The sequence below is a fragment of the Lampris incognitus genome, chromosome 17 (genome assembly GCF_029633865.1).
Source record: "Lampris incognitus isolate fLamInc1 chromosome 17, fLamInc1.hap2, whole genome shotgun sequence".
Lineage (NCBI taxonomy): Eukaryota > Metazoa > Chordata > Actinopteri > Lampriformes > Lampridae > Lampris > Lampris incognitus.
Window position 1 is genome coordinate 18,201,854 of NC_079227.1, and position 23,485 is coordinate 18,225,338.

The 23,485-nt window shown below is 45.7% G+C and overlaps 1 protein-coding gene across 1 annotated transcript; it reads left to right on the forward strand.

Annotated features, from left to right (window-relative positions):
* Positions 1-950: 950 nt before the first annotated feature.
* Positions 951-22,059, forward strand: LOC130127128 (protein phosphatase 1 regulatory subunit 1B-like). The gene is made up of 5 exons (XM_056296701.1): positions 951-1,079; positions 19,608-19,691; positions 20,460-20,535; positions 21,511-21,648; positions 21,965-22,059. Exons 1-5 carry the CDS (start codon positions 951-953, stop codon positions 22,057-22,059), a joined length of 522 nt encoding a protein of 173 aa, XP_056152676.1.
* Positions 22,060-23,485: the final 1,426 nt, after the last annotated feature.

The following is a 23,485-nucleotide window of genomic DNA, read 5'->3' on the forward strand; positions in this document are numbered from 1 at the left end:
ATCCAACATGTCCTCATTTTAATCTGTTCCCTCTAGCTCTTCTTGATCCACCCTAAGCAATTTTTGGAGAAACAAGTCGTCTCTTGACTCCTCTTTCTATCTACTTATAAATCAACCTTCCCCGCTTTTGCCCCTGTTAAGACACATTTTGCATCCCCTGCAGAATATGTCCCAGATATAGTATTACTAAGGTGTTAATATGAAATGAGGATTTTTTTTGTTGTTGTTGCTTGGTAGCCTACATTCTCCGTTAAATGCAGTGTTGACGGTAAAAAAAAAATCGTGAAATAATGAATTAAGCAGTCGACACGCTGCTATCTTTAATTTCCTCACGTGAAATAAAAACGTAATAACCAAGGTCCACTTTAACTGAGCGCAAGAAAGAGATGGAGAGATGCCTGCTCTGATTTGGGCGAACACCATGTTCTCAGCTTTCTGCCTCCACCGGCTTTCGCAGGACATCCTTCCTCACTCACGACGCACAGGATGAGAGCGCCTGACTGGATACGTAACAGGGAGAGAGAGACAGAGAGAGAGAGAGAGAGAGAGAGAGAGAGAGAGAGAGAGAGAGAGAGAGAGAGAGAGAGAGAGAGAGAGAGAGAGAGAGAGAGAGAGAGAGAGAGAGAGAGAGAGAGAGAGAGAGAGAGAGAGAGAGAGGGAGAGGGAGAGGGGGGGGGCTCTGACAGGCACAGCTCCGTCACGAGGATCCCCCAGCAGGGTTCATATACGGTACAACAACCACAGCGCTGCTCTGCTGATTAAGTCTCCGTGCACGTTAACCTAATGTAGCACACCAAACTGGGATAACACCAGTTTAGAGGCCGACATTAAAAACTGACTCCTCCTGGAGATCTCCTGGATATCTCCTGGATATCTCCTGGATAGTGTTTCTCCGGAGGCGCGCGCGGAGGACACTGTGAGTTTGGCTGAGAGAGGACAGGTTTGGAGGCATGGACCCGCTGCTGCCCGCCGACGCCGAGGCGATGGAGAGAGAGGCTGCCAAGGAGAGGAGGAGGAGGATCCAGTTCTCCGTCCCTTCCGCCATACCCACCCTGCTGGACCCGCGACAGGTGGAGATGGTGAGGTTGCATGAGTGTCCTTATGTCTGTGTGTGTGTGTGTGTGTGTGTGTGTGTGTGTGTGTGTGTGTGTGTGTGTGTGTGTGTGTGTGTGTGTGTGTGTGTGTGTGTGTGTGTTTTCTGCTTTATCAGAGCAACGTACTGCACTTTTTAAAGTCTGCTGTCGGTCCTGTGTGCAGGGGGGGAGGATTTCCGACCATCTAAAGTAGTTTTGAAGCAACTCTGTTGACCTCATAGTTCAACTCTGTTGACGCCATAGTTCATTTCTTCCGGTGTGGAACTTCCCACTATCACACTTAAGTGCATGATCGCACACTTTGTTTTTGGGGACGTTTCGGCAGCATCGGTGCACAGTCAAGGGTTTACAGGCCTTGTACGAAGTGTCAACGTTTTAATAGCTGAACCCAGCAGGCTTCCAGGTCCCCCGTCACGCGCAGGGTTGACACAGGCACACCGGGGGGATGCTGAGACGGGTGTCCTTGTTCCGGGTCGTCTGGAGCAGCAGACAGTGTCAGCGGGGTTGACAGCCAGTTACATAACTGTGCCGGCAGAACTCTGCAGAACTCTGTGTTTTTGCGGTGTCTGTTACCCTGTACTGCCCTCAGCGCGCGGGCAGCACCGGGCATCAGGAGCTGAGTCGGGCCGTCTCAATATGCGGCCCCTCGAATAAATGAGGCATCTCGATGTCCTTTTAAAGATCCAGCACACAGGAAAGTGTGTGGTGTTTGTGTGTGTGGTTGTTTTGAGAGAGAGATTGGTGCTTAAAGTGTGTGTGCATGCAGGTTCGTGTGCACTCTAAAAAATGCTGGGTTGAAAACAACCCAAACCCAGGTGCTGGTTAACTATTGGACAGAACTCACGTTGGGTTAAAAGAACCCAACAAGATGGGTCGTTCATTTAACCCAGAAGCTGGGTTTCTCAACCAAATATTGGTTCATTCTGACAAGGATGCTGGGTTAAAATGATTCATTCTGGGTTACAGAAAACAACCCAGAAGGAGTTGAGACAACCCAAAATATGGTCAAGCGGCCTCAACCCGGCGTTTTTTAGAGAGAGAGAGAGAGAGAGAGAGAGAGAGAGAGAGAGAGAGAGAGAGAGAGAGAGAGAGAGAGAGAGAGAGAGCGCGCGCTTGTTCTATTGCTACCTGTATAGCGTGGCTGTGGTCCAGTCGACCATAAATCAGCTCCTGGATCAGGACTAAAACTGATCCGTTCAGATCGCTTGGCTCGGCTCGGCAGTAAGAGGCAGTTCTTTGGTCTCCCAAACGGCTCTTCATTTACCACCACTTCTGGCTTTTATAACTCAGCCAAATTAAGCACCGTTTTGATATACGATTGGTATGTGTGCACACAAATCACTTAAATTATTCAATGTAATTACACTAAACCTGATCATTTCCAGAATACCATCATTTTACATTGTTTCGTATAAACCTGATATGACAAAAAATATTTAGATTAAACTGGTGTAAAATGTTGTTTGCTATTAAGCGTAATACCGAAATCATGAATGTTGCGCAGCATTTAATATGATGCCATTGTGTAGACTGTCTCTCAGCACCCCCAACTCTGATTTGCCACATCCCTGCCCATTACTTCCCCCTATCTATCTATCTATCTATCTATCTATCTATCTATCTATCTATCTATCTATCTATCTATCTATCTATCTATCTATCTATCTATCTATCTATCTATCTATCTATCTATCTATCTATCTATCTGTCTATCTGTCTATCTGTCTGTCTGTCTGTCTATCTTTGTCCATCCGTCCTTACGTCTGTTGTTTTGGCTGGACCGCAACAACGGGGCAACCAAAACAACAGCCCCAGACATGCGGTTGTCCGTGAGTGAGTGAGTGAGTGAGTGAGTGAGTGAGTGAGTGAGTGAGTGAGTGAGTGAGCGAACGAGTGAGTGAGTCAGTGAACGAGTGAGAGTGTGCGAGTGAGTGAATGAGTGAGTGAATGAGTGAGTGAACGGGTGAATGAGTGAGTATGTGTGAGTGAGTGAGCGAGCGAGTGTGACTGAGTATGTGTGACTGAGTGAGTGAGTGAGCGAGTGTGAGTGAGTGAGTGAGTGAGTGAGCGAGTGTGATTGAGTGAGTGAGCGAGTGTGAGTGAGTGAGTGGGTGAGTATGTGTGAGTGAGTGAGTGAGTGAGTACGTTTACATGATGTAAAAAAAGTTGATTTACTGTGTTAGTCCGACTAAAATTGGACTTTTAAAATCATGTAAACGGGTTAGTCCGACTGAAATCGTACTAAATCGAATTTCTCGAAGTCGGACTAACACACCCGGATAATGCGGTTGGGGATCGATTTACTCTGGCGTGTCCACGCTTCAATCGGTCCCCAACTGGCCTAGGCGTTCTGCGCATGAGCCGTATTTCCCGCGGCGGTCTTTCATCCAATAGCAACCAGTTCGGAAAATATTAACGTTTGAGAATTGTGCCAGATAAACTGAGAAAAACTGTAATAACTGGGAGGTGCCCAGTACAACCACAGATTTATACTATCAGCCCTTTAAGCAGCTATACTCCACTGGAGCAGCTGCAGGCTAGATAAACTCCTTGCTCAAGGGAACGTCCGTCAGTAGGACGGAAGACATTTCTGTTTGATTGCTGCCATTTTCTCAGTCCGACTGCAGATTTACGCCGGTTATCCCCCGGTCACAAAGACTGATTCCCTAAACTTCAGGCCCCGCCACCACAAACTGCAAACTTGGCTCATTCACTACCCTGCTTCATGTCAGTGTCTGAATGACGGTGATGATAACGGACACACGGTCGCGACAGGCTCGGCAGTTGCGGCTGCATGTTGTTCTTCATCCGTCCTCTTGCAGATGCTGAGTGGGTAACTTCTCCTTGGGTAACCTCCTCTGTGAAACGCTCTGAAGGAGGTTGAGGACGTCACCGCACCTTCTCAGGATGACGTGCGAGGGTGTGACCCCTACTCTCCATGCCCATACTGTTTGGAGGAGGCGCCGCGGGAATTTCGATGAGCCTCCGTTCAGCCTCACAACACCGGAGTGTATGTGACAGACAGCCAAGCGCCAATGAACTTTCTTACCACAAACGCAGCCACGGCGTATATCCGGGTAGCGTAGAGGTCTGTTCCGTTGCCCGTGTTACCTCCGGCTTAGTTTGGCTGTGTCTGCGGATGGGAAGCCGGATGTGGGTGTGTGTGTCCTGGTTGTTGCACCAGCGCCTCTTCTGGTCGGTCGGGGTGCCTGTTGGGGGGGGGCTGGGGGGAATAGCGTGATCCTCCCACGCACTACGTCCCCCTGGCGAAACTCCTCCCTGTCAGGTGAAAAGAAGCGGCTGGCGACTCCATATGTATCGGAGGAGGCATGTGGTAGTCTGCAGCCCTCCCCGGATACGCAGAGGGGGTGGAGCAGCGACCGGGACGGCTCGGAAGAGTGGGGTAATTGGCCGGATACAATTCGGGGAGAAAAAGTTAAAAGTTAGCGCAGTTACCAAGGAAGACAGAGGAAATGCATCAGACAGGGAGAAGGGTAAGAATGACGTCAGAAAAGAGGTGCGATAATGCAGAGGGCATGCGAGGCAAGGAGAGGAAAATGGAGGGGGGAAAACATCAGACAAGGAGATGAGCGATTAAAAAGCAAAGAGATTAGCCGAGGATGGCTGAGGCCTAGATCTTGTCTGGAACGGCTAAAAGCAACCATGCCAAGGATGCATTTTCACCACAGCGCAGCCAAGTTTTTTTTTTTGTTCTGTGTCCAGGATCCAGCATCCATTCATTGTGTGTGTGTGTGTGTGTGTGTGTGTGTGTGTGTGTGTGTGTGTGTGTGTGTGTGTGTGTGTGTGTGTGTGTGTGTGTGTGTGTGTGTGTGTGTTTCTTCAAATTGACAAATTGGAGGTGGATGGCAGAAATACCTAAGTGCTGGATAAGTGACCCATTAAAGGAGCAATAGGCGGCCGTCGATTTTGGGCAGAACTTAGAAATATTTTCAAACATAATTCGACACCGCCCTACCCAATCAGAAAGCGTCAGTATGCCTCCAAAGCCACGCCCCGAAAACACATGCACGCGCCGGACACACCAGCTGATTTGAAGCGAAAGCATTTCACCCGAGACAAGCGTCATTCTGAGCCGAATGGATGTCACACACACGCGAGAGAAAACTAACTATTATTGTAATGAACATAAACAACGAACATGTCTATTATTGTAGCAATCACGACTGGCTCGCTAGGAAGCTAGCCAACCAGGCAGCAACCGGCCTTTGTGTACGCGCAACTGTTATGCGCATAACAAACGCGCGTGTCACTGAGGGTTTGATAGACAGCTCGCCCGTTCCAATCGTTTGACTTGGTCGTTCGTTTGATTGGATGTCGTTGTTTTAGCTCCTGCCCCTTACAGGAACGACGGATTTTTTTGTTTGTTTTTAGTACTATCGATTACTGTCAAGATATAATAAGAAATTTAAAAATTTGCCAAAAGTCGGCGGCCGCCTATAGCTCATTTAAATTCCATCCTTGGACCAGTTGGAGGAAAAGAGAAGTGTGTGTGTGTGTGTACATCACTCCCTAGCAGTTGCAACCCCGGGCATTGCTGCTGCAAAAAAAAACAACAACTGTTGACCAGACTTAAAACTCATTGTTAGAGAAACAGTCAAAGTAAAGTCTTTCATGTCAAGTCAGTTTTATTTGTATAGCCCATTATCATAAATTACAACTTTGGCTCAGTGGGCTTTACAGCAATACAACATCCTGTCCTTAGACCCTCACATCGGATAAGGAACAACTCCCTTAAAGAAAACCCTTTGACGAGGAGAACAAAATAGGAGGACACCTCAGGGAGAGCAACAAAGGAGGGATCGCTCTCCCAAGTTGGACAGATGTGCAATGGATGTCGTGTGTGCAGAATAAAACACAATTTACAGAATAAAAGTATTCGGATTCTGAAGCTATATGAAGAATATGATGAGGAGGACGCCAAGCAGTATCGAGATGGTCCCAGAACAGCACAGGACCTGACACACGTGACCACCATCACTATGTAGACCTGGCAGGAGGATAGACTGCATGCGCACAGGGGAAGTTCACATCACACCATTCACATATACGTGGGAGAAGAGAAAAGGAAAAAAAAAACTTGATGTTCATGACGTCCATCCTCAACATGCTTTCAGCCTCCTTCGGAAGTGCCCTGTTTGGAAACAAAGGTCAAACAGTGACAGGATTGAACCAGGGTTAGAAGTACACAGTGGCTTTCGGAGGAGCTCTATTTTCCAGTGCGCCACTACGCGTGTCACACGCACGCGCAAACATGGACGTGCGCGGTCAATTGCGAAAAACGTTCTACGGTTACTACATACAGGGCCATACTTGTCAATAACATTTCACGTCATACAGAGAAAACCGAACATTGCAACTATGGGCTGTTACACGACGAACTGATCCGTGACAGGCTAGTTGTGGACCTGGAAAACACCGCGCTGTCTGAAAAACTGCAGCTAGACCCAACGCTTGAGAGGGCCATCATGAGGGCGAGGCGATCCGAAGAAGTTAAAAAACAGCAGTCTGACCTGAGGGGGGAAAAGCAGCAGTGCAACTAAATGCTCCAATGTTGACACTGTTCATGCTAAAAGATACAGAAAGCCCAAATTCTTGAAAAAGCCTCAGTCACCGTCACTGACTCAGCATAACAGGAAATTCAGCGCACGGCCTGAACCAAAAGCTTGTGGAAGATGTGGGGAAATGCCCTGCGAAAGATGCTGCATGCCACACTTGTGGGGGGGGGGGGGGGGCAGTATGGCAAAGTATGCAGAGCCAATGCCAAATCTGTGAATGCAGTCACCGCAGATGAAGCTAGCTTTTTCTTAGGAACGGTATGCTGGAGAAGACCCGTGGTCAGTGCAGCTTCAGGTGAAACAAAAAAAAAGGTACGTTTTAAAATAGACACTGGTGCTGATGTCACTGTCCTTCCAGCTGAGGTGTACCATGACATCACAGCGGGACAGGACATGGAGAGCCTGGCACAGGAGATGAGGCCATTGCTGGGAACAGGAGGCACTGTGCTCTCCGTGCTGGCCGTAGCCAACTGCGCAGAGGCAAAAAGACTGCCACAGAGGACATTCATGTCGTGAAAAACCTACAAAAAAACCAACCTCAAATCGTATTAATTAAATTAGTTACTCTAAGAAGCTGAAACAAGATTTTACAACACTCAGTTGAGTTCTTCTGTAGAATGTCTACTAAATCAAATTGTACTTTTATCCTCCTGAGATTTTGAGTCAGATGCCTTCTTTCTGCCTCAAATTTCTGACAATATATCTATTGTTTCTTCTTGCCCACAGTAGTCACATCCGCCTGTATTGTGTTTGCCTATTTTGAAAAGTGTTTTGTTTAGTCCAGTGTGTCCAAATCTGAGTCTTGAAATTATTCTCTCATCTCTCCTGTTCCTTCCTACCAAGCCGGAGGTAACAACGCGGGGATTCGATCCGGCAATCTCCGTGTTGGTAGGCAACGGAATAGACTCCGTCTATACTCGGACATTTTACCCTGTTTTTTAAATTCTACCCATCAAGCTCGTGTCACTATCAAGTCAAACTATACAACAAACAATGTTGAGAGAACAAACCGGACGGAGCCATCTGCCCACATACTACCCGGAGCATAAGAAGCGTCGCACAGCATCACGAGGGACAGCGGCCCGGAAGTGAACAGGTGCCGCGCTAAAAAAAGAAAAGAAAAGAAAAAAAAGGGGGGGGGACGGATGCTCGGAGAAAAAACTGAAACGTGTTCCCGAAAATTATTGTAATCGGGTAACCGGCAGTAAAACTGTGCGGGGGAGATACAGCTACAAAATCCGGAGAGGCAGCCGGTAAAATGTTGAGCTTCAATAATTTGAGAGACTGTTACCTCGGCGAAGATAAACTGCCGCTGCCAAACTAACTGCCAAAGCTGTGATAACTATTTCTCAGGTGCACACTTGTTTTAACTCCTACTTCATTCATTCACCATTCTCTTGTCCAGAATACTCATGTCTATCTTTACTTCAAGGGGGTACGCTACTAAATGGGGTGGCAGAGCTGAGTATTCGTAGGAGTCTTGTTAACAGGATGGGGTGCAGCTGGTTGGCTCCGCCCTGACTCCAGCACACTTGTCTCCACCCAGATAATCATACTCACACACAGACACAGGTACTGTGTCCTAATTCAGGGGCTGCGTCCTTCGAAGGACACGGTCTGCAAAAGGCGTATTCTTCCTTAACTGTGAAGGCCGAACCAAGCGTTGTTAAATGAGAAATTTAAATTTCCTATTTGCGTCACCAGCTGCTTCCGTCCTTTACCTTGCGTCACGAAGCACTGCTCCTGTCGCCTAGCAACCTTGACAACCGCGATTGACAAACAAAAGTCAAAGCGTTTATTGTCATATTCACAATTAAAAACAAGTATCTCTGTACAGTGAGTCATTCCTTTGCGTTCTACTCTGAATGCCGTTATCAAAAAACGAAAACAAAACAAAACAAACAACAAAGAAATGGAATAGAAAAAAAGAATATAAAATAAAGAAAAAAATGAATATCAGCAACGATAAAAAGAAACTATCCAAAGAATACTATATATAATATACAATACATGGCAGTGATATATTGTATTTGTGAAAAAACTATCTGTGCAAGATCTGTATTTGTGTAGAATTCTATGTACAGACAGCATATAAACAGACATATGGCATTCTATATGCAGGCAGTGGTTAAATGTCTTGAGTGTGCAGTGTGAATTGTGTGTGTGCATCTGCGTGTGTATGTGTGTTTAGGTTCGTGTGTGTGGAGGGGGTGAGTGTAGCTGCCTATACGGTGAGGTGGGTTAGGGTGGGGGCATGGGCAATAGATTGGATCTGTTGATCAGTCTGATGGCCTGAGGATAAAAGCTTTCCCTCAGCCTAGAGGTTCTGTATTTCACACTTCCGTACCTCCTGCCCAAGGGCATAAGTGTGAAAAACCTGTGCTGGGGGTGGGTGGAGTCTTTGATGATGCTGCAGGCTCTTTTATGGACTCTACGGTGGTAGATGACCTGCAGAGATGGTAAGGGCACACTGACAGTCTTCTCAGAAGTCTTTACCACTCTCTACAGGTGTTTGCGGTCCATGGCGGTGCTGTTCCCATACCACACGCATACCACACAGTGATGCAGCTGGTCAAGATGCTCTCTTTGATGCAACTGCTGAGAATATTCGGTGACATGCCAAATTTCCTCAGTCTCTTTAGAAAGTACAGCTGCTGTTGGGCTTTCTTGACCAGCTGGATGATGTTACCTGACCAAGTGAGGTCATCACTGATGTGGATGCCCAAGAAGTTAAGGCTGCTGACCCTCTCCACCCCAGACTCACGGATTGTCAGTGGTAGATGAAATATCCTCGCCTTCCTCATATCCACTATCATCTCCTTTGTCTTATCCATGTTGAGAGTGAAGTTGTTGTTGCCACATCATCTCACTAGACTTGCCAGCTCTCTCCTGTATGCAGTTTGATCACCCCCAGTGATCAAACCAATGATTGTGAATGTAAATGATGGTGTCATCAGCAAATTTCAGGATAGTGTTGTCCTTGTGTGAGGTGATGCAGTCATAGGTGAATAGTGTGTAGAGCATGGGGCTAAAGACATATCCTTGTGGGTTGCCAGCGTTCATTCCCACATTGTTTGAGGTTAGATTTCCAATTCTAACAGACTGTGGAAATCTGACAGCCAGTTACAGAATATGGGGTTCAGGCTAAGGTTGTATAATTTGTTTGTGAGTTTGTGGGGGAGGACCATATATAGGATGAGCTGTAATCAATGAAGAGCATTCTGACATAAGAATCTTTGTTTTCCAGGTGGGAGAGAGCTATGTGCGGTGCTGCAGAGATGGTGCAGTGGATCTGTTGGGGTGGTACGCATACTGCAGGGGGTCCATTGACTCAGGTGTATTACTCTGGATGTGGGCCAGAACCACTCTCTTAAAGCACTTCATTATGATTGAGTGAATGCAACTGGGCTGTAGTCATTCAGACAAGTGACTGGGCTCCTCTTAGGGACTGGGATGATGGTGGCAGGTTGGGACTGTAGCCTGTGCTAGAGACAGGTTGAAAATGGAGGTGAAAACATCAGCAAGTTCTGTAGCACATGTCTTTAGGGCCTGCTCAGGGATGTTATCTGGGCCTGCTGCCTTGTGGGAGTTGATTTTCCTCAGGACTTTGTGTACATCAACTGATGAGACAGTCAGTGGAGGTTCTTGGATGTTCTGAGTATGTGAGAACCTCCTCTGTGTAACGGTAGTCGAAATGGAGCCAGAACATTTACATTTTTTTATTTTATTTTTATCATTTAACAACAACCATTTCCCAGACCATACCGGATCGGCTGAGGCTCCATACCAGATTGGTCAAGGCCTGGGTTAACAATGGCTGCCATTGGTGCTGTGCCCTCACAGGGTACTGATGGAAACTGTAAAATTCATTGTGGCCACACCTGAGAAACAGGAAACAAGCCGGAAGAAGAAGATTTAACGACAACCGTTTTCCCGACGTAAGCATCACTGACCTCTAGTAACTTTACCTGTTATTTTAAAGAAAATTCTAGGTTTTGAAGGCCCCTTATTTTTTTAACATTTATATCGTTCAAGTGTGTTGAAATCCAATACTTAGGCCCAATCCCAATATCCACACTCACAGACTCGGACTTTAAGGCGCGCTCCCGCTAGATCCGGGAGGGCTTAGGGATGCCCCAGTGTCAAATCGTCAAGTGCAAGAGGGCTCTCTCGCAGACATCTTGAGGCCGTTATGCACACTTTCCATTAGTCTGCATTTCTGCAGACTTAGGACAGGAATTACCCACAGTTCATAGTGTTGTGATGTTAAATATGTGGTTACCAGGGGAAAACTGGAAGCATTAAAAAAAAAGGCAAACAAACAAGCATGGATGGGCACATGGGTGTTCAGCCTGGCATATTGGGTGCGCTGGTATGCCTAAATTTGCAAAGAAACATTACATTAACAAGGATATTAAATGGTACTTAAAATCACATGAAATCAATACTGCAAGCAGTCACTTGATGCGAGTATGACTGTCCTCTCTGTTGGGTTGTCTACTTGTGGGTCTTCAGATGGCTGTAGAGGCCGAACCGTGATCCACATACTTTGGTGCAGTGTGGACAGGGGAAAGTGGTGGTGGTGATGGTTGTTGAGCCTTTTTCTCTCTCTCCTTGCTGTGCTGTATATAGCATATGCAAGCATGTGCTATATTACACACCAAGTTTATTCATCAACCATTTGTTTTTCATTTTTGCTTAATGATGCTGTTTTGACAAAAACAAGTAAATTGATTATCTGACAATTGATTATCGTCCACTCTGTAAGGCAAGAGCCTGGAAAACGTTCAAATTAGGGAGTCGGTCCCTTAAGTGCCTTGGCCGTGAAGAAAGTTAAAAACGTAAGATAAGAAGTCCCAAACCCACAATAGTACGAAACATGTTTGGCGTTGTCAAGGTAATGTGATATGTTGCAAAGTGCTGTCCCATTCCTATTTATACCATTTCGAGCCCTTGCAGCCTCTCACACTCAAGCACTTACCGGGTGACGTCAATTATTAAGTTCATGAGGGTTCAGGGTTTAGGCCTTAAGGGGGGCATTGGGATTTAACCTTACATTTAAAAGTGTAATCGTTGACTGCTGCTGGAGTTGGAGACACCATTTTGTTGTGGAAAAAATCCAATCATCACCGGCGCAATGAATCTTGGGATAGGTTGGGCCACAAAGGACGCATCCATTTTATGCTTAAAATTCTGACAATTGAAGGCTGCATTTCAGATTTCTCAGCTGCATTTGAAGGAGCCTTTGGAATGGGACAGCCTTGGCGCGCTGCTCTGATGTAATCGGCCTTCAAATGCAGCCTTTGAAGGATGCGGCCGCAGAATTGGAACACAGTCAGGGAAGTGGAGGGAGTGTCAGAGGAGGCAGCAGGGGCAGATGTAACACATCACATGTATTTCACATAACATACAAGGAAGAGATTGATATGCTGTGTGAACCAGCCTGTTAAGTACATAGGTAACTTGTGTGTGTTCTTCTCCTGGATTGCCACCTTGCAGTGGTGAAGAAACTTGCGTGTACCAATGATCCCAAGAGCTATGCCAGCCGGAGCTTGGCTCCTGGTAGGGTCACCCAAGGCAGGTAAGTCAAGGGGGAGGTTCCAGATGAAGTATGATCCAACAAAGACCTCAACGGCGGAACTGGTGGAAGCTGTTCCCAGGTCACAACGGCAGTGAAGGCAGATGAAGGCTGCAACAGAAGGTGATCCCCAATCGTCTTGGTTCTCCATGCCATTGGACTCTGGCCACCCCCTGCCAAGGACCGTGTGGTGGCTACAGGCTCATCAGCCACTCCACGTAAAAAGCTGTTATGGGCAGGCGTCCTCCCATTATGTGGCTCCAGGATCGACCTGTACGCCCACCTGAGGACCCAAAGGGACCCAGAGGGAAGACGGTCATACTCGACCCCAAGTGACCGCCAGTGATGATGAATTTATGTGTTAGTCATTCTATTGAACAGCATACTCAGTCCTACCCTTGAGTTAATGAAAGGTTTGATGCCAAGTTTAAAATATTGGCAGGTTAAAGTATATGGTATAAAGGCCCAACCTGGCAAACACAGTTACAGTTGTAGAGCATTATTGAATTTTCATGTGAGCGCTATGTAAATGTCCGATTGTTCATACAGGCACGGTTAGGGATCTGGAAAGCAGCCATACCTGTGGTTCTGTATGCAGCAGAGCCAAGAAGAGGGCATGGTTTTGCTCACACCAGCAGTTTCTTCACTTGTGCCCACATGGTTTCTGATATTGCGGAGAATTTTGTCAAACCTGGGATTCAAGCTGTTGAAATTGAGGTTCAGATATATTACCGAAAAACAAAGTCAGAGGCAAGCAATTGTTCCGTTTTGCTCTGCTTACATGGACTGACCACAGGTTTAATAGTTTGTTCCCACCCTACCTCATCTGTAGAAATTTAAAGTTTACCAAGGTGTTCTCTCTGACAGAGCCTGGATGCGAGTGAGATGCATTTGGGCTTAGTGCACACATAGGCATAGAGATGAGTTTGGTGTTCTGGCTAAAGTACAAACCACCTCAAAAATGGGATGGATCGTTTTTATGCTTCTCACACGTCCTCATTTCTGTCTTTTAACACTCAGCTTTCCTGACACACTTTTTAAACCTTTTCATTGATGGTTATACCTTCACATCTGCTGCGTGTGATCATAGGTGCCATGAGGGCTGTTCAGGGCAAGATGGTGGCAGTAGATGGGTGCAACTTGTGCGCAATGCCTGTCTTGGTGTGCTAGCGAGGGAAGAGCAGAGTAAAACAAAGCCCGGGAAAAGCTTTGCTGAAAAAAAATCAGAATGACAGCTTGAGGCTAACAAAGTAGGTGTGATTCATGTTAAAAATAAACCTTAAAGCAGAGCACACTTTCCCTGAGAGGGCAATTAGGCAAGTCCTTAATCACCGGTTGGGTCCCATCTCTTCAGAGGTGTGTGTGTGTGTGTGTGTGTGTGTGTGTGTGTAACTGCTCATTTTTTCCTGTGTTTTTTTATATGCTGTATTTAGATTTGCACTGCTAATTAAGATGCCTTACAATTCATGTTTGAAAACAACATTTCCCTCGCTTGATTAATGCAAACTCAGATCCACCGTGTGAATAATGGATCCGTATGAATCTGCTGTGTGGAGTGATCCTGAAGCAATGAGAGCAACTCCAGCGTGAACGCTGCCCACACATTTCACTCCTACACTCTTGGCCACGATTGGCTGAGGAGGCACTTGTAGCTCGAAAGAGCCATATTACCATAACACATAGCATGATAAAGACAGGACTGAATGAACTCTCCATTTAGAAAGCCTTCCACACCACTCACCCGTTATCTAGAAGGTGGCTATATCCTTGCTCGCTTATGAATAATTAAAAGGCAGTTGCGATTGTCCAAATGCTTAAAATAGGTGGGCATGGAGGTATTAGAGGACGCTTTTGTTGTATCACCATTGTTTTGGTTTTTTACAAACTAGCTCTTTCCTCTGCATACTGTAGGTAATCGTTGACCACTGACATTGCACCAATATTCACAGCCACCTGTAATCTCTTACAAAACTATTTACAATAGAACCAACATGTTATTACCTACATACCAAATACTGCAATCTTGACCCTTTCAATATTTATCTTTGTCTTATAATCAGTGTTGTGTTGAATTTTGTTTGTGTTTGAGTTAAGCTGTCATCAGTAAAACAGGTCAGTTTAAAAATCCTGAATGTTGGTTGCAGGGCTGTTTGCTTTCAGTTGCAACTATGTGTACAATATGTAAAACATCTATTTTGGACACCAGTGGCCTTCTACAAACAAATAAAATGTTATCTCTGGATGTGAGATATTACAATTACAATTAGTTGCACTCCCTGAAGAGAAAGAGAATGGAGGAAGAAGGCCAGGAATGCAGATGTATATGTTAGTCTCGAAGCCGACCTTTTGTAATCTGTCATGAGCGGTAAAATCAGTTTATTCTGTTCTTACACCCGACCCTGTATGCCCTCTTACACACAGGTTAAAGGGATAGTTTGGGTTTTTTTTTAAGTGGGGTTGTATGAACAAGTATCTGTCTGCGGACTCCCAAGACATGGGCGGGATGTGTAGAGGTGTAACAGGAATTCCAATTACTTCCATTTCCAATTAACAGGACTACCCAATTTCCCCTCAGGGATGAATAAAGTATTCTGATTGATTCTGATTCCATCACTTGCCCCAACCGTAGCCTCAATGCGTGTGTGTGCGTGATTGTGTGAGATACTGATACTGTTGGTTGTATGAGATACTTATGAGATACTTATTCATAGTCAGTGTATTACCTACAGTAGATGGCAGTAGGCGCCCCCACAGTTTGGAGAAGCAGGCAGGAGTTAGGCAGGGCTAGCAAGCAATGTACTACTGTTGAAGGGTCCAGAAACAAAACGTATTTTGCCACCTAAAAAAGGCCGAACTAAAAAATAAGAAAAATCAATATCCGCCCAAGCGAATGCTATATTTAGAATACTTTCACTGTTCTAACTTGCCGTCAGACAGTCCTTTTTTTTTTGGCACTACATTTTCTCAACCGTAGAACTTCCATATTCCTACACATGAGTGCAACTGTGCCGCACACTGTATTACACCGCCCGCAGGTCAGTTGTTTGGGTCAGAAAGTGCTGTTGCAAGATCAGGCTGAAATCGAACGTCACCTTTCTAAAGGTTCTCATTTCAAAAGCGGTGCTCGCTTGTGCTTTTCCAGGCCCGATCTGTCCCTTCAGCTTCCAACCTGCCCATCCTCCCATCACATCAACCACACAGCCTTATTAGCCACATAAATGGTGATACCAGTCATTTGATACCCAGTAGACGCCAAACCTCAGCTGGGGCTCTGCATCTATGTTTAGACACCCTCCCAGGGCAAATCTCATTTCTAAAAACATTTGCTTCATGTTCTCAGCAGGAACGTAATTATGTCATTTCGAAACAGGAAAAACAGTTCACCACATTTCAATAAATCAAACCAGGGGACTGGTGAGATGAGAGTGTACATAGTTTTAAGGATAATTGAACCTTTCAGAACGAAAATTGGATATTTTTCCTGGGTATTCATGCAGCAGGAGTGATATGGCGGTTAGTTCATCACCTAAATTGGACTCAGATGGTGATGATAATGGTTTGTTGGGACAGTTTTAGTCCATCTGCGTTTAACTGTTAAAAGGTCAAAGAGGATTATTGTCAAGGAGAAGAATGGAGGAGGATTGTTGTGTGGATAGATGCAATCAGGCAACTGCAGCCGTCAGTTTTTCTGTGTCACAGCTGCCAGGTTGTGTACTGTCAGGTCTTGGTGGTCCCTGTGGAAACACTATCTTGTTAACTCAAATGTGTTTCCCCTCTGAACGGAGGCAATTATGTCTTACTTGTCAGGTGATTTAGATACAGAGTGCAATTGCGATCACAATTAAAGTTAAAAGGCAGGCTATGTAAGATTGTCACTCCAATTTAGCTTATGATCCTCTCATCAGGTCTAAAAATGGTAGAGCAATTAAGTTTTTTTTGCCCCCTAGTTCGGTGGGTTGTTGTCCTGTGCATCCAGATCTGCTGCAAGTACTTTCTCTATGGTATAATTATTTTCTCTATAGCATGTTGTGTATTGCAAACTACATTAAAGCAGCAGCCAGTCTTAGCACTGGTTCTTAGCTAGTTTGAAACATAGCAACATGGAGAGCCGCCTATATGTGGGTAGCTAGCTTCCTTATATACCAGTCATAACAGAAGATAGGTGATCAAGCACTGTGCAACTGCTTCGGCACTTATATACCTTTATGCTCAACATATATGCTCAATCATTCATAGTAACAAGCATTTAGTTGACTTTTGTCTTGAACAACTTATGTGCAAAATTGCAGAAAAATTGCCGGCAATCTTGAAAAGAATAAGAACAGAATGAAATGCAATCCTGTGACGAACCTGAAAATCACGGAGCATTTATATTGGAAGTAAAAGGCAACCAAAGGCAAAGACAACGTTTAATAGAGATAAAATGGAGAGAAATTACAACGTATAGTGATATTGCTGTAAACATTTTATTGTTGTAAGTGGCAAATAAAAGGAAAATAAAATTCTACTGACACTACTTTTGGCTGCTCCCGTTAGAGGTCGCCACAGCAGATCATCCGTCTCTATCTCATCCTATCCTCTGCATCTTCCTCTGTCACACCAGCCACCTGCATGTCCTCTCTCACCACATCCATAAACCTCCTCTTTGGCCTTCCTCTTTTACTCTTCCCTGGCTGCTCAATATTCAGCAACCTTCTCCCAATATACCCAGCATCTCTCCTCCACACATGTCCAACCCATCTCAATCTTGCCTCTCTTGCTTTGTCTCCAAACCGTCCAACCTGAGCTGTCCCTCTAATATACTCGTTCCTAATCCTGTCCTTCTTCGTCACACCCAATGAAAAGCTTAGCATCTTCAACTCTGCCACCTCCAGCTCCACCTCCTGTCTTTTCGTCAGTGCCACTGTCTCCAAACCATATAACATAGCTGGTCTCACAACCATCTTGTAAACCTTCCCTTTAACTCTTGCTGGTACCCTTCTGTCGCAAATCACTCCTGACACTTCTCCACCAACTCCACCCTGCCTGCACTCTCTTCTTCACCTCTCTTCTGCACTCCCCATTACTTTGTACAGTTGACCCCAAATATTTAAACTGTGCAAGTTTCACTTTTGGCTGTGAGAGAAATGAGAACATGAGTCTTTCTAGACTATACTATGGACCATCAGCCAAGTTTCCACAGGAAAGTGGAGAACTGAAAGTTGAATTTTTTCAAAGCAAATGGTTTGAGCAGGAGTATAAACACCATGCCACCATCAGTCCTAGCTGCGCCCCACCTTTTCTGCCATTTTTAAAGCTGGCACCGTGCACTCTTGCTGGGATTTTCCATCATTTGCATGTCAGCATAGTGTTGTGGTGGGACTGTGTGGCACAACCCTCCCACATATCCAAATAGAGATCTATACACCATCTCCTGCCTTTGGCCCTTACCTGAGACAGGGTTTGTATCCCACCTTCATTATCAGCGCGCACACACACACACACACACACACACACACACACACACACACACACACACACACACACACACACACACACACACACACACACACACACACACACACACACACACGTACCTTAATCAGAGCTTGTGGCAGGGTGCATTTTCCTGCTGAAAGAGGCCACTGCCATCAGGAATACCATTGCCATGAAGGAGTGTACTTGGTCTGCAATGATGTTTAGGTAGGTAGTATGTTTTCAAAGTAGCATCCACATGAATGCCCAGACCCAGGGTTTCCCAGCAGAACATTACCCAGGGCATCACACTGCTTCCACCAGCTTTCCTTCTTCCCATAGGGTATCCTGGTGCCATCTCTTCCCACAGGTAAACGACGCACACACACCCAGTCGTCCACATGATGTAAAAGAAAACGTGATTCATCAGACCAGGCCACCTTCTTCCATTGCTCCATGTCCAGTTCTGATGCTCGCATGCCCATTGTAGGCGCTTTTGTACTTAATACAAAAGTGCATACAGCGGTCATCATGGGCACTCTGACCGGTCTGCGGCTACGCAGCCCCATACGCAGCAAGCTGTGATGCACTGTGTGTCCTGACATCTGCATATTATAAGCAGCATTAACTTTTTCAGCAATTTGAGCTACAGTAGCTTTGCTGTGGGATCGGACAAGATGGGCTAGCCTTTGCTCCCCACGTGCATCAGTGAGCCTTGGGCACCCATGACCCTGTCACCGGTTCACCAGTTGTCCTTCCTTGGGCAACTTTTGGTAGGTACTGACCACTGCATACTGGGAACACCCCACAAGACCTGCCCTTTTGGAGATGCTCTGACCCAGTTGTCTAGCCATCACAATTTGGCCCTTGTCAAAGTCACTCAGATCCCTACACTTGCCCATTTTTCCTGCTTCCAACACATCAACTTCAAGAACTAACTGTTCACTTGCTGCCAAATATATCCCACCCTTTGACTGGTGCCATTTTGATTAGATAATGTTACTCACTTACCTGTCAGTTTTGTTTTGGCTGGTTGGCTTATACCTTCAACAGACAGTGTGGGCACCACCTCTCCAACAGCTATCAATAAAGTAGAGAGGGTTTTTATGGTCAAAGAGGGGTTTTAATCATAGCAGATACATATCTAATGGTGAAAGGACAGATTAGACAATAGGGTTGAAAAATCAAAAAGATTATCAGCAATGACAAGAAAATAACGTAATATCGTAGCCATATTAAAAAAAAATACAAGCCATCTGACCATCTCTGTGCTGATGACAAATGTAAACTAGGAAGTGCGAGACGTAATCCTGACTTGGGAACAATCTGGACAACAAATCTTTGAAGGCTGTTACATAATGACCTCTCTATCATCGGCTTTTTGTCTGGCAAAAAAGCCTTTAAGCAAATGATTAAGTTTTAATCAAGGACCAACAGGCTGATGATAGATGCTGCAACATCAGTCTCACTGTTTGCAAAACTCAATACATACTGCAATTTTTCAAATATCACAATATTAAATATAAAGCGATGACATATTATGGGGGGTTTTTTTGTTTTGTTTTTTGAGGCTCATCCCCTCTTATCACGGATGTAATGTGAAAACTGCAACAATCCAACGAAAATGTAGGACAAAATGAAATTATTTTAAGCCCCATGTTACCAATGCTGCAATATTAAAATCGCCACCGCTTGTGAGGTGACGGGGCAAAATTGCCCTCTTCCCCTACTTTATAGATAATGCCGTTTGAGTTCTTGCTTGTGAAACAAAACAGCACGCACACACACACACACACACACACACACACACACACACACACACACGCACACACACGCACATATACGAAGACACACACGATGTGGTTTGGTCCATGCTGAGTATTTCTCTCTCTCTCTCTTGTTAAGATTCGAAGGCGGAGGCCGACACCAGCGACGCTCTTCAGATTGACAGACCCACCTTCTCCTGAGGAAGACACAGGTGCTCACCAGGTAGGACACCTTGTCTCCTCTGGTAGGGATGTAAGATCCAGGTATCAGGATGTGGTTGAAAATGCAGGGAAGAAAGTGTTTCCTGTATTCATGCAGGGCAGCTGTTTCCAGCCCCTCCTGTTCTGCCAGATCGTTCATTACATTCAGCTGCTGTGTCAGGTATAATCCAGATGTCAAATCAGTTTATTTATTTATTCCCCCTTTTCCTCCCCAATTGTACTTGGCCAATTACCCCACTCTTCCGAGCCGTCCCGTTCGCTGCTCCACCCCCTCTGTCGATCCGGGTAGGGCTGCAGACTACCACATGCCTCCTCCGATAGATTTGGAGTCGCCAGCCACTTCTTTTCACCTGACAGTGAGGAGTTTCATCAGGGGGACGTAGTGCGTGGGAGGATCACGCTATTCCCCCCAGTTCCCCCTCCCCCCGAACAGGCGCCCCGACCGACCAGAGGAGCCACAAGTGCAGCGACCAGGACACATACCCACATCCAGCTTCCCACCCGCAGACACGGCCAATTGTGTCTGTAGGGACGCCCGACCAAGCCAAAGGTAACACGAGGATTCAAACTAGCATTGGTAGGCAACCGAATAGACCTCTACGCTACCCGGATGCCCCTAATCAGGTTATTTTACACCCGGATAAACTGGTGAATGTAATGAACTAGCCGGCAGAATAGACAGTCAGCAGTATGTGGGCGGCCTGAGGTCTGGGACTGGGAACCACCGCTTTGCGGCTCAGCTTTGATTTGTTGGTTTTTCCTTCCACAGTGGGTTCGGGGAGAAAATGCACCCTTGAAGGCCAAACTAGTTAACACAGCAGTTTACCAGCCACCTTCCCTCAAAGGTACTGCACATGCACTGTGTGTGTGTGTGGGGGGTGGGGGTGGGTGTGTGTGTGTGTATTTTCGTGCTTGTGTATTTGTGCATGTTTTTATGTGCATGTTTTTATGTGTACTCATATGATTTTTCATCGAGAAATGCATGAGGGAAAGGAGCGAATTTGAGAGACTTAATTCTGTTGGGAAGTGTACCACGATTTGGTCAATATCCATTTGGACTACATGTGTATCCAAAAATCTGTGGTGAGGTGTTTGTGTGTGTGTGTGTGTGTGGTCAGATTAGGGGCAGGGACAGCTGTGGGTTTGTTCTGGATTATCCAGGATTATCGGATGGGCTCAGATTTGCAGTACTGTCACACAAACACACATTCAAATTTATGCACATTTCATACCCATACACACGTGCAAATATACATAATTGCATAATAATTTGCTATGAATGTGAGCATATGTTTTTTATATGTTTTATATGAACAATAGTGTGACACATGCGCGTGCGCGCACGCACACACACACACACACACACACACACACACACACACACACACACACACACACACACACATCACCCTGTACTTGTGGGGACCCCTCATCGTTGACTACATTCATTCCCTTGCCCTTAACCCTAACCGTAACCATCATCACTACATGCCTAACCTTAACCCTTACCCTAACCTTAACCTAATCCTAATTCTAACCTTAACCCTAAACCCAAATCCTAACCCTAAAATAGACCCTTTTCCTCATGGGGACCCATAAAATGTCCCCACAAGGTAGGTGGTTCCAGGTGTTTCTTTCCTAATGGAGACATTAAAAAAAACGTATATATATATATATATACACACACACACACAACCCCGATTTGTAATGTCTGTAATTTAGGAATTTAAGCTTATTCTGCTTTTAAAGTTTTCTAAATGACTAAATGCCCCTAAAATGTAGGCTTCTCTTGCTCTCCCCTCTTTTTTCTATCTTGCCAGCTGTCCAGAGGATGGCCCAGGCCCATCTGCAGTCAATGGACTTGGGCTCCTGTGGCTCCATGGAGAAAGAAGAGCTCTCCTCTGGTGAGGAAGAGGATGAGGTTGTGGAAGAGAACCACAAAACAGCCACAGCTACAAGTGGGTATTTCATGGAACCGTCAGTCTCTGTCTCTGTCTCTGTCTCTGTCTCTCTCTCTCTCTCTCTCTCTCTCTCTCTCTCTCTCTCTCTCTCTCTCTCTCTCTCTCTCTCTCTCTCTCTCTCTCTCTCTCTCTCTCTCTCTCTCTCTCTCTCTCTCTCTCTCTCTCTCCCCCCCCCCTTTCTCTTTCAGATACACACACTGACGTCAAAGGAATCCATATCTTATATAATTATACATATGAGTACAAATCTCTCTCTGCACAGATCCTTGTGAAGACAGTGGACCGGTGAGGCCTCATTCTGCTTTGCTATCAGGGTCAAAGCTCAACTCAACAGGAAGCGCTGTCCTAAGCTGTCACGCTGGGGACGAAGGAAAGGCTGAAGAGAGTGAGGAAGGGAAGGAGGAATGACAAAGTGATGGTGAAACAAAAGGAACGGAGTCGTGTTTATGTTTATTTTATTTAAGAAGGGACAATTCGCATTAATGAACATGAGGACTTGGACCATCATGTAAATGTGCCAGATTTAGTCACACATGCTCAGTTTCATCTGCAGCCCCTGGCAGATTGATGGCTTATTAAAAAAAACAAAACATTAAAAACGCACACAAGCACAGACAAATAGTAAAACAATGACATATCCTATACTCCAAACTATGACAGCAGATTTGATTGTCCATTGACCAGTGTTTCATAGCTTTGGAGAAAGAGTTGAGAGGTGTGATGTTGCTTAGTTCGGTGGGCATAGTGTTCCAGGTATGTGCTGCTCCATAGAAGGCTGACTGCCCAAAGGTCCTTTTTCTGTGTTTTACAATCCCCTCTGTAGCTCTGGCCGATGAGTTTTGATTTTGCTTAGTGAATTCATTAAGTGGAGGGGGGGCAGACCATGAAACATTTTATACACAAGTCAAATGTCTGCATTTTTTGGGGGAGGGGGGGAATTTTCCCCCTTTTTCTCCCCAATTGTATCCGGCCAATTACCCCACTCTTCCGAGCCGTCCCGGTCGCTGCTCCGCCCCCTCTGCTGATCCGGGGAGGGCTGCAGACTACCACATGCCTCCTCCGATACATGTGGAGTCGCCAGCTGCTTCTTTTCACCTGACAGTGAGGAGTTTCACCAGGGGGACGTAGCACGTGGGAGGACCCAGCTATTCCCCCCAGTTCCCCCCCCCCCGAACAAGTGCCCCGATCGACCAGCGGAGGCGCTAGTGCAGCGACCAGGACACATACCCACATCCAGCTTCCCACCCGCAGACGCGGCCAATTGTGTCTGTACGGACGTCCAACCAAACCAGAGGTACACGGGGATTCGAACCAGCGATCACCGCGTTGGTAGGTGATGGAATAGACTGCTACGCTACCCGGACGCAAATATCAGCAAATTTTACCATTATCCCTGTTTAAGAAATCATATTTAGTTAGAATTTTAAAATGATATGGATTTGATTTTTTTTATCCAATGTTTTCAAAGCCTGCGTGTAAAGTGTTTCTCCTGACTGTAATGTGGCCCTACCTGTCTGTGTCCAGCTGGTAAGGCAGTAGTTCATGTGTGAAATTGATGTACAACTTTGAGGCCGCGGTAGTTAAATTGTTCCTAAACGTCTAAAATTTGCCAAATTGAATTTGATTCTGTTCACAACTTTTTTTTAACTTGAATCATGTTTTTGTTGTTTTGCTTTGTTTTTTTACTCGATGACAGTGAATTCATTGTTGTCCGACATGCACAACGTGCAGTTTGTTGTGTGCGTGCATACATGTGTGTGTGCGTGTGTTTGTGAGAACGAGTGCGCGGGTGTGCATGCATGCCGTATGTGAGATACTAGATATTGATGAAGGA

Bases quoted from the DNA above. Each gene is read 5' to 3' on its own strand.
- LOC130127128 (XM_056296701.1), top strand. From the start codon at position 951: ATGGACCCGCTGCTGCCCGCCGACGCCGAGGCGATGGAGAGAGAGGCT. The intron at 1,080-19,607 runs GTGAGGTTGCAT...TCTCTTGTTAAG, and splicing joins ACCCGCGACAGGTGGAGATG to ATTCGAAGGCGGAGGCCGAC. The intron at 20,536-21,510 runs GTACTGCACATG...CTATCTTGCCAG, and splicing joins CCAGCCACCTTCCCTCAAAG to CTGTCCAGAGGATGGCCCAG.